Source organism: Crocodylus porosus, unplaced genomic scaffold (genome assembly GCF_001723895.1).
Source record: "Crocodylus porosus isolate Cpor-Errol unplaced genomic scaffold, CroPor_comp1, whole genome shotgun sequence".
Taxonomy (NCBI): Eukaryota; Metazoa; Chordata; order Crocodylia; family Crocodylidae; genus Crocodylus; species Crocodylus porosus.
In genome coordinates, this window is record NW_017728886.1 from 212,768,003 (window position 1) to 212,779,993 (window position 11,991).

The 11,991-nt window shown below is 39.7% G+C and overlaps 1 protein-coding gene across 4 annotated transcripts in view; it reads right to left on the minus strand.

Annotated features, from left to right (window-relative positions):
• NCOA2 (nuclear receptor coactivator 2) overlaps positions 1 to 11,991 on the minus strand; it is a 267,032-nt gene that overhangs the window by 34,600 nt on the left and 220,441 nt on the right. For 3 of the 4 annotated variants that reach the window (XM_019549019.1, XM_019549026.1, XM_019549035.1), the window contains 4 exons: positions 8,495 to 8,705; positions 3,012 to 3,212; positions 592 to 807; positions 34 to 163 (listed from right to left, as the gene is read on the minus strand). In XM_019549019.1, the coding sequence (XP_019404564.1) occupies positions 34 to 163; positions 592 to 807; positions 3,012 to 3,212; positions 8,495 to 8,705 (758 nt within the window). Of the gene's footprint in view, positions 1 to 33; positions 164 to 591; positions 813 to 3,011; positions 3,213 to 8,494; positions 8,706 to 11,991 lie in introns of all 4 variants that reach the window. The other variant, XM_019549043.1, reaches the window with a different exon arrangement.

The window sequence follows — 11,991 nt, forward strand, 5'->3', positions numbered from 1 at the left end:
ATATGATATTTAGATTTGCTACTAAAAACTCACCTGTTCTGATTGCTAAAAGTTGCCTGATCTATAGGCAAGATGCTGTCTGGCCACGGTGCAGTCTGATTTGGAGGGGCTGGCTGTTGGCTATATTGAGGTCCCCCTATATTCATCTCCAATTCAGAGGGCCCTAAGCAAGGAAAAACAATCAGAAAACATTTATGACAGTGGAAGGTCACCATTATGCTGTTACTTCTTGCTTTGAAATACAAGTGACCCTAAGCATCCAATATATAAGCTATATTCAAATGTACTTACTTTGGCACTGACCTAGTACAAAATAAGTGCTTAAAATCTCTCTTTTTTTTTTAGGACCTTATTTCTTATGAAACTAGAAACTACAGAGCAGCTGGAGAAAATCAAAACCTGGCCACATGGTTAACATTAAAAATGAACAGTTCACCTATGTTTGCCCTTGTTGAATGGATTTTTTTCATTGGGAAGCATCTAACTTGCAGAACACAATTTTAATCAAGTTTGTAACTAATGCTAGCTGTCACCTTCTACTTCATGATCTACAACCCAGTAAATTGAAATGACAACTACAATAGGGCTTACCCATATTCATGACCTGAGATTGTAGCATCTGTCTTGGGGCAGGTTGGCTGCTGGGTCTCAGAGGAATGCTGGCTGTTGGGTTACGTATCATGCCTCCTTGGATTGGCCTATTCATGGCACTGGTTGTAGCAGCACAAGTTACCCTTACAGCAGAACCTGGGGCTCCCCACTCTCCAGATGTCATGGCAGGCCGAGGGGTATTGCCACCAATCATTCCTGTACAAAAGCCAAACAAAGTGAGACACAGATACATGCCTTGAAAACAACTCCAGCTGTTCCCATTGGTTAATAACCTTAATATTCAAAGATAAAAAACACAGGAGTCTGTTGAGTTACTTGGAGCTAGCTATATCACAACTGATTGTCCAGATGTGCAACTCTACAGACTCATGCATTACGCTGTTCAGCCAGGGTAAGCATTAAAGAATTTACATGAAGGTGACCCTTTTATCATTTCTGAAAGCTGTTAAGAGCAAATGTTCCCATATGTACTCCGCAACAGGTGCTGAGGGTGTGTGGATAACTCTGACTTCCTTCCTCAGGAAATGAATCACGTTTGCTGGTATACATGTCAACGCTTTACTTTCCAAGTGCCGGGTAAGAATATGAAGATTTGAGCAACAATAGGTTATTCAGATACATGGTATAAAATAAAGATGTAAACATTAATTCACATTTAACACACACCTTTAAATAAGCCTTGTCATTCACAGTCATTAGCCCCCCTAACTACAAGATTTACTCAGACAAGCTTAAATCAATAAAAAAGGTAAAGGGGAATTACTCAGAGGAACTTTCCGATTCTTGTAGAAGCTCATTACGGTTATACTAGGGGAAGTCCTCCTACATCTACTGTAAACAACTGATAAAATTTATTTACACTTGGAATTTACTAGCTTATGGTATAGTACTAGTATGGTACTTAAAATAATACTTGAATAATACAGCACCGAAACAATTTTCAATTTTGTATAAGTATAGGAACATAAGGACGATTTGTTCAGATTCACTAATTTGATACTGTAACATCAGTTTGCAACACTAATTCTAGGGGATGCTAAAAATAATTACTCAAACACAACTGTGCAATAAGAAATACTTAGGGAAAAATCTTTTTTTTCTGACTCTGTAGGCAACCAGGTTTCAACCCAAAATGCAAAATTTGCTTCAATATGCCCTGTTTTCTTTTTACTCTAACTATTCTGTCGGCTACAAGATATTGCAAACTAAGGTAAATGGCAGGGGTACATATATAATACACAATATTGAGGTAAGCAGTTCCCCTGAGAGCCTATAAAACAATCTCTATACTGCTCTAAAAGCAGCGTATACTTTAATTGATGGCTCAGTAATACAATACCCATTTTCTGATACTGATGCAAAATAAACACGTAACTGACAGTTGGCATTTTACAAGGTTTACAGCATCTCACTATTCAAAATTCACATTGCAATTTCATACCTTTATATTCTAAAATATGAAGTAACTGACACAAGCAATTATGATAAAATACTTCTGATAATTCTGATACAATTCTAAAACATTTCTGATAATTCTTTGTATATTCTTTGGTATCTTTGTAAGTTTTAAATGCAACAAAGAAATCAGTTATTATAGTCATAGCTCATTATTGTCATGGCACAATCAACAGACAAACTTAAAACAGGTAAATTCCTTTCAAATTTCCAGTGCTTCAAACAAGACTGTGTTACAGACATCAGAAATTAAAATCCACAAACCCCAGGTTTTTTTTGGTTTTTTTTTGTTTTTTTTTTACTTAAAGTGAATTTTAATATTCACGAAAGAAGACTGACTGACAACATTAGAGACTGAAGTTTTCTTTTTAAAACACAGAACATGCATAGTATGGGCAGCAAGATCACTAGTGTGCCTGAAATCTCGTTCTGGAGGCACAACTTCTGTGGTGGAGAAGACAGGTAATTCTCTGTGCTCATTTAATTCGTGGCCCCAAAAAGTGCCATTTTGCAGTACATATACATGCCTACAAAAAGAAAGGACTGAGACCACCAACTCATTTCACATAGGACACTGAAGAAAAAAACATTTATTTTTTAAAACCAAATTTATGCCATACTTGAACCTGGAATGCTGATGTGAATAACCCTGTAACCCACTATAAAGCCACTGAATCTTTAAATACTTTTTCATGATGAGCGAAAGATGTACATTTGGGGACTGGTTAGTGAACAAACACTCAGAAGTAGTCTGGGAGCAAAATTAGTGCGCCAACAAGTAACTGCCCATTACACAGAAAAATATGCTGACATTTACTGTGCAAATAATGTTTGATTAGACTTAGCTAAACAGTGCACGCATATGCAGTGATCTCACATTGATTATGGCACACACAATGTAGACAAAAAACTAACAAACATGGAAGACACTATTTAACATTTACCTGCGTTATTGTTTCCTAAAGCTCCTTGATTTCCAATCATACTGCCCATCATTCCTGGCTGAGGTATCACTGAATATGGACTACTATTTCTTATAGGAGGGAAATTTCCTGCGCCTGTTGGGCTTTGCAGTGTAATGTCAAGTGGTAAATTCTGGTTTGGTAATAACCTGCTCAGCTGCCCTGCCCGTGGGTTATTAAAAGCTAGACAGAGAAAGAAGACGACAAAAACAAAAGAAGTTGCTGTAAAATTAAAAAAAAAAAAAAAAACAAAAAAAAACAGATAGAGGGGTAGAAATACACTGCTTAATACATAAACCACTCTATAGCTATGAGTGATGTCTCACCCCAACATCACTGCAAAAAGCAATACAGTTCTTTAAAATGGTACAAACATAATCTATTACCATAAATAGTAATTAACATTTTAAAACACAAGTGATATGACTTAAAATATTTCACTGAAGTACAACTATAGCATATATGCATCACCAGGTGATAGGTTATCATTGGCAATTAACCTGATTTCTTATCCCATGACTTAGCATGGGAGGTTCAGAATTGTGGAATTATTTAAGTTTCATAATTTTCCCCTCATAAACTGTGTCCCTGAAGAAGATACCAAGATAAAACCGAGGTTGTATTTCGTTCTTCATAATATTTTTACTTTCCTTACTTATCTAAATTCTAAAAATGTTTGCCAAGAACAAACATTGGCACTTGCAGGATTCAGTAACAATCATTTCAGAGTCAATGCTTGGGGCTCTCTTATGGAGGAGGAATCCTGGTTTTCTCTGATTTAAAAAAAAAAGCCCAATTTTTGGTTAAAATAACCAAAAAGATTTATATATTAGTGATGTTTCATTTTAATTGTGGATAAATGTGGATTTGGGGTCTGTTTGTTTGTTTATTTTGTTTTTACGCTAGGATGTTCCCTGTCTCATACTTTTGAACTGCAGTTTTTTTTTTTTTTTTTTTAATTCCCCACCTGAAAATTGGAGATTTTTTAAAATCAGAGAAAACCAGGATCCCCGCTTGTGAGTGACAATGTGGTTACTTGGAAAGTAGATTTTTTTAAGTTGACTTCTCCCTACAATTTCTCCTTACTTGATCAATTACATTTGAATTTAAAGAGATTCAAAAACATTTGCCTTCTTAAAGAAATCAGTCTGCTTTTTTCTTTTGAGGCCAATTTTAAGGGCATTTTTGTTTCTAACATCAGCTTCAACAGAAAAAAGTACAAATGGCATTTATTAGAAAGCCTAAAATTTGCCTCTAAAGGAGAAAGCAAGTGTTGGAAAACTAGGAATTTTCTTGAGTGATCGCCAAGTAGATAACAATGGTTTTCTAGCATCTCTCACTTCCCAAACATAACCAGCTTGCTGTTCCTTAGGTACCGATTAGCTACACTAAGCTAGTTTAAAAAAACCAACAAAAAATGTTGGTTTCTTACTTGTCCTTCCACTTTATTTTCATAGAATCATAGAAAAATAAGGTTGGAATGCACTGGAGGAGGTCATCTAGTCCAATGCTCTGCTAAAAGCAGGACCATCCCCAACCAAATCATTCCAGTCAAAGCTTTGTTGAGCCAAGCCTTAAAAACCTCAAAGGATGAAGATTCTACCACTTCTCTAGGTAGCTTGTTTCAGTGTTTCATCACCCTCCTCGTGAGATAGTTTTTCCCAAAATCCATCTTAAACCTCTCTTGCTGCTCCTTGTTCTGTCATCTGCTGCCACTAAAAACAGTCTAGCTCCATCCCCTGTGGAACCCCCTTCAGGTAGTTATAAAGGCTGCTATCAAATCCCCTCTGTCTTCTCTTCTCCAAACTAAATAAACCTAGTTCCCTCAGCTTCTCCTTGTAAGTCACATGCCCCAGCCCTCTAACTATTTTTGTTGCTCTCTACAGGATTCTCCAATTTGTTCACATCCTTCTTATAGTGGGGGACCCAAAACTGGACATAGTACTCCAGATGTGGTCTTACCAGTGCAGAATAGAGCAGAATAATTACGTACCTCAATCTGCTGGCAACGCTTATACTAATGCAGCCCAGGATGCTGTTAGCCTTCTTGGCAACAAGGGCACACTACTGACTCAACGCCCAGGTCCTTTTCTGGAGAGCTGCTCCTTAGCCAATCAGTACCCAGCCTGTAGCAGTGCATGGGATACTTCCATCCTCAGTGCACGACTTTGCACTTGTCCTTCTTGAACCTTATGAGATTTCTTGTGGCCCAATACTCCAATTTGCCTAGGTCACTCTGAATCCTAGCCCTACCCTCCAGCGTATCTACTACTCCCCCTAGCTTGGTGTCATCCGCAAACTTGCTGAGGGTGCAATCTACCCCATCTTCCAGATCGTTACTGAAGGTATTGAACAAATTTGGCCCCAAGACTGACCACTAGGGCACTCCACTTGATAACAGCTGCCAACTAGACATTGAGCCATTGATTACTACCTATTGAGACCAACAATACAGCCAGCTTTCTATCCACCTTACAGTCCATTCATCCAAACCATACTTCTGCATCTTGCTTGTAAGGCAGCCATGGAAGATGGTATCAAAAACCTTGCTAAAGTGAAGATATATTATGTCCACTGCTTTCCTTGCATCCCAAAATGCCATACAACAAGAACCTCCTGTATTTGTTGTTATTGTTTAAACTGAATGACATATACTCCCAGCCATCATATCCTGAAACTTCACACTTTGTTTGCTTACCAGAGGGACTGATAATCCCCTCTGATTTAAGATGGGGTTAAGCAGGCACCACGAAGTCTAACCCAAAGCTTGACATATCATGTAGGCAGAGAAAGCAATCATGAATGTAGCTTTATAAGTAGCCAGTGATCCTAAAGTGGAAAACCTGGGAGCCAGGAATGACAAGGCAGGTAAGTGATTATTATGCTCAGACTATATGTCTATCATTAACAGCATGACGTTTTGATGGAGTTTTCTTTCTGAGAAAAAATGTAGGAATGCTTCAAATTCTAGCCACCACAGTTTATCTATAAAATGAATTATCAAAATGTTCATTAGTATGATAATGTAAAATCCTCAGCAAAACATTTTATATAATTTGATACAATTTAACACCAATTCTGTTAGCTCTGTTTGTGTATACATGAAGACAAAAAAAGAACAACCCATGGACTATTTTACTGCACGTTTTCCCTACATGCTTTAAATAGCCCTATGCAAATGACCCCATTGGAATGGGACACTAATGCAAGACCAAACTAAGACAAATCACATTTTGGGTTTATGACCTAATTGAGTAAGGGAAGCAGAGCTTCTGCCTTGTTTCTGAAACTGCTGGTCAATACCCAGCACAACTTTTTGGGGCTCAGAACTGCTTTGCTGTTGTATTAACGGGAGCTGTGGAAACAGATTTTAAAAGTACATATGTGAGTGTGTTTCCAAGATTCCTATCACAATTTAACATAGCATTAAAAAGAATAATTAATTATTTTATTTATATGACAAAGTAGAAGCAAGTAAGTGCACAATTGTCTAATGTTCCTAATTTTCTAGACCTTTGGTGCTATGTAAAGTTTGAGCAAGTCATTACAAATTCATGATCTGATTAAAAAAGCTGAAGAAAGTGGGAAGTCATAAGCAGCCTTGCTTACAGGACTGCCATTAAAGGAAAAGAACAAAAGATGTGTAGTCTTTTCTTCTGGATGCCCATTTTGAAATACCTTAAAGAACAATTAAGTTAGGGACCCAAGAACTGAAGCAGGAAAATCACTAGCCACTTTTGAAACCTTTCACTTTGGGTGGCAGAAAAATTTTGGAAATGAGTCACCCACCCTCATTAAAAGACGACAGATAGAAGGAAGCAAGGTGAGCCAAGGCAGACAGTTAATTCAGGAAAAGCAGCTGTCTAGACCACATGGGACAAGACTGTTAGGCCAGGTCTCCCACAGAATTTAGAAAGTTTTTAGTATCAACTCTAGTCTAAGGAGAATATTTAGCAGTTTTCTTCTTAAACTGTTCTACTTCTACCTTTATTTTTACATTTGTGTCTTACTACCACACCATTATTTGGGGGTGGGGAAGAAGGGAGACACCAATATTTTAATCGTAAATTGCTAGTTCGTTAACATGATTACTCTAAAAAACTCTGTCAACTTGAAAGAGAATCAACTAAAAAATGAGTTTGAATTTAATTTAGAAAAAATCCCAATACAGCTTTTTGTTTCCCCTTTACTATAAGAAACAATAAAAACAATGTAGAATATAATGTCAAATGCATAAAAAGTAACAAACTGTGATAACATAAGATTATCATTATTTATATTGATATCAAGCGATACTTTGTCAGATGCACTTATTTTGAGAATTTCTTTCTATGTCCTCAAAAGAAGTCTTTCAGCACAGTGCAACACTCTGGTTACAGAGTATCCCACCTACATTTATGACAGGGATGGGCAAAATACAACCTGCCTTGCCAAGGGATTTGGTCCAGCCTACAGTGGGTCCCTTGGTCCTGCCCAGCCCAGGCACAGGGGGCAGCCTGGGTCATGGTGCCAGTGACCAGCCCTGCCACCCCTGGGTGCGCAGCACGGTTCTGGCTGCCACTGCCAGGAGACCCAGCCTCACTGCCTGGACAGCCATGGGGTCCACCCCATACCCACCACAGTGTGGTGAGCCCAATTGGATGGGGCCACAGATAGGCAGGGAGCAATGTTCAGGAGTCAGACAGGTGGGCAGGGGCAGGGATAGCGCAGGGCCAGGCAGAACCGTGATCTGCTACCTTCATGGCCCTGCAACAGGCACAGTTTCTGCAGGCAAGGGCATGTAGGGAGTGGATCATGGCTTTGCCCTGGGCCCAGGCCCCATCCTATCACCACACCAAGGTCCTGAACCTGGCCCCAGAAGCAGCTTCGCCTGCATCCCCATTCCATCCATCAGCTGTGCACCCTGCCCACGCAGGTCTGTGGAGACTCTGGGATCACTGCAAAGTGACAATATGGGGCTGGGCCTGGGGCAGAGCCATGATCAGCTCCCTGCATGCCCCTGCCCATCAAAACAGTACCTCTGACAGGGGTATGTAGGCTGCAAACCATGGCTCTGCCCTGGCCCCTGGTTGTCACAGCCCCGTGATCCCAGCGCTGGCCCCACTTAGCTGTCCTGCTCCTGGATGCTGCTCCCTGCCCATTCATGGCCCCATGCCACTTAGGGAGTTTTGGTGAGCTGTTGAGCACAGGGGGAGGGCAAGGGTGGGGTAGGGTTGAACCTGGCCTGTGGCACCTCATCAAAACTCCCTATGCGGCCCGTGAGCCCAAATAATTGCCCGGCCTGATCTATGAGCTTCACATGCTGTTCCTAACACAGACAGCAGAGGGTTCTGCTTGATCGCAGATCACAAATGCTCAACTGTTTACTCCATAACCTGGTAGATCCTAAAGCAGGAAAGCAAATACTACCGTTTGTCTGATGGTTATTTTTTGTACTTGCATGATTAACTATAATCCAAACTCACTGTTCTGCGAAATCCTCATTGCTGGTTTCTGGGCCCCAATGGAAGTGCCAGAGCTGTTTTCACCAGTAAGCTGCATGAGGTCATTGATAATGGCTTGCTTGTCAACTGAACCAGCTGGAGCACCTGGCCGAGTATCTGGGAAAAGCTGTGGTAACTGACTGTTCTGTAGATCATCCAGAATCTCCTCCAGGTTATCCAACTCACTGCCTGGCTGCAAAGGGGAAAAGATACAGTCCATTTTGTTGTCAATATGAAGAGAACAAAAGGTCAAATCATGGCTCTTGAAGTCAGTAGAACAACAGGAAGGGAATGAACACCTGTAGCTCGAGAGGCTTTTGAGCTCCTCTCCAGGAATCCAAAAAGCAGGGAGGGGGATTACTACGACTTGGAAAAGGGGCAGTCAGTCCAACCATCCCTGTATCTGGGGAATTTAGCACTGCCCAGAGCACATGCATTCATCTTAGGGTCAGAGCGTACAACCAGCCCCACTACAGATGCCTCATATACAGGATGATTTTTCTGTACGCTCCTTCCCCAGTACACAAGCAGCTGTAATCTGGCAGAGAAAGGAATCTTTCAATGATGATGAAGATAGAGATTTATGTAGGTCTGCCAAATATCCCTTTCAGTACAAATCATATTGGTATCTCTTTTATGATATAACTAAAAATTTAGGATGGAGAAGTCTCTCCATGGCTAAAACAAATGAACAAAAAAATCCCTCCACATTCATGCATATTGTTCTTTAGCTGAAAGGCTAAATAAGGTGTACAGGCCACATGTTAAAGATACACAAAATTAACTTGAAAAAAAGTTAAAATTATGTGCTGTGTATTAACAATGGCAAATTAGTAATGAGGTCTAGGAGAATATTTTGCCCTAGTTATGTACACAACTCCCAATAACACCAACAGGGAATTACCCATGTAAAGCAAGAAGAAAACAGATTTTTTTTTTTTAACCATTTAAGGTAGAAATTCAACATGCACAAAAAAAGTTAGAAAATTAAAATCCAGCTAACAGACAAGGACACATAAAAATTAATAAGTATTTTCATGGAGGCATCCATTTTTAGATTTTAGCACTGCTCAGGCCTCTCTGTCATCTTTAAACAGGTGTAGTTAACAGTAGTGTAAGTGAGGGGCAGGCAAACAGGGAAACAGCCCTGGCACTGCAGTCCCAGGCCCCACCTTTGGGGGCACTGCTAAAGCAGCTATAGCTGCAGCTGGTGGCTGGCTGTGCCATTGCTTCTGGAAGTGCAGCAGCCAGAGAATGCAGAACTACCCTATTACATCGTTGGTAGTTAAAATCCTTAATATGCTGGAACTAAAAAAAATGATCAACCTTCTAGTATGGCATTTTTACCACAAGTGTCCTTAAACTGTTTTAGATATTAATAAGTATCTTATTAATTACTACTAAATCTCACATGTAGTATTTTATTAGACAAACTCAGTACGTAAAAGACAAGCTCCAATCAGGATCAGAACCTTCTTTAAGCTTTGTATAAACACAGAACGACCACTTCATGCCTGAATGCTTGTCTAATATCTCTCCCACCTATTTAGTTGTTCTAATAAAAGATATTAAAAAAACCCTTGCTCTTTAAGGCCACAGATGAAGTTATAGTTAATAGATTAGTAAGGAGAATAGGGAAAGAGCAATACACACAGTTCTTGATGAACATGTATTTTCCCCTTTACTTCTCCCGCCGACTTACACGTGGCCGGGGGATGTACACCCTGTAAGCTGCACCAGCAAGAACTGCATGCCATGCAGGCTGCACCAGGGTGAGCCTCAGGCCCCTGGGCTACATATACATGGCATGTGCTACACTGCATGCACACCTGGGCACCTCCCTTCTATCCAGGGGTATACGGTGTAGCTGTGTTGGTCTAAGGACATAGGAAGACAAGGTTCTTTGGGTAAATCTGATATCTTTTATTAGACCAACTAAGTAGCTGGAAAAAAAAATTGTTAGCGAGCTTTCAGGTTTTAAAACCCTTCATAAGGGTTTTTAAACCCAAAAGCCTGCTAAGAAATTTTTTTTCCCCAACTTTTGCCTCCCCCATGCAGTATGTAGCTTCCAGCCACCTGCAAGCTGGACAGCCCTGAATTACTGCATGGTTTTTAGACAAATAATAAACTACAACTCTCTTCAATATCCACTAATAGTCTTACAGCTGAAAAGGTAAAAAGAAAAAGAAGGGAGAGATAACTGATGGGACTGGGGTAGGCTTTGTTGGCAGGGCTGAACAGGTGGGAACCACGTGATAAGAGACAGGACAGATTCATGAATGAGAAAAGCTTTGTGGGCATGCACACAGGAAGCTTGAACTTGTTAGAGTAGAAACTGATGGAAGAAATTCAAATATGGGGTATCTTGCTTCAAAAGGTAAGCAAGCAAGATGATTTCAGCAGCTGCATTTTACATGGATTAGAGGACCAGGGAGGAGACAAGTTTAAGAGTCATTAGAAGAGACTAACATTGAGTATTATCAATAACATACTGATAATCTCATACTTTTTGGAGAATTAAAACATACAATCTTCAGATAATAAGTGATAAATAAACAAGGAAGGAATAATTTGCCTGTTGAAGCTGTATTTTTGTTGTTGTTGCATTCTGGCTACTATGATTCTGTGTTAAGCAATAGGTTTTTTTAAAAACTTTAATTCCACTGTGTTACAAAACTGCACTTTCTTCCAAGATGCTTACTTCCTTTCAGGAAGTGGCAACTTTATATCTGACAAGCCAAAGCCAAATATAACAGATGTCTTACAGCAACGCAATAAACTAACTACCCTTTTTGCTGTAGCACAGTGTTACTGCTGAATTCTTACTTTTAAATAAGAGTAGGTTTCTCAATTTCTACAACAGCTTCAGGCCAATTTCATGAGTAACAAGACGTTGTATGTTACGTTAAATTCTTCCCTTGCATATACAGAGAACTTGCCAGACCCACCCTCAAATGGCATCCATGTGCAAAAACTGGCATTCTAATATTTAGCTGGCAAGCTATCAGGGGATTTTATTTATTTAGATTTTGTTCTCAATTTACATTCTCAATGACCTAGGTTGAACTTCAGGTAAATATAAGACATCTTAAATCCACTTCAAAAAAATTATTTGTTAAGAGCTCAAAAACATTGCATCTGATAAAGTACCAATCATCACAAACTAGTTTTTGTGTACATATTTCACCATCTTTACAATAATACTATTATAGTAAACCTAAGGCAAGCTGAAAGATAATGCACCAGAAAGCATTAACCAAATCATGCCTTAAAATGACCCCAATATTCTATGAAGCACCCTGTTCAAATTTGCTGATGACACTAAGATGTGGGGGAACGTGGGCACATTGGAGGGATGCAACAGGCTACAATCAGACCTAGACAAGTTACAAGGGTGGGTGGACGAGAATAGGATGGGCTTCAACACAGACAAGTGCAAGGTGATACACCTGGGGAGGAACAACTGGCACCATACCTAC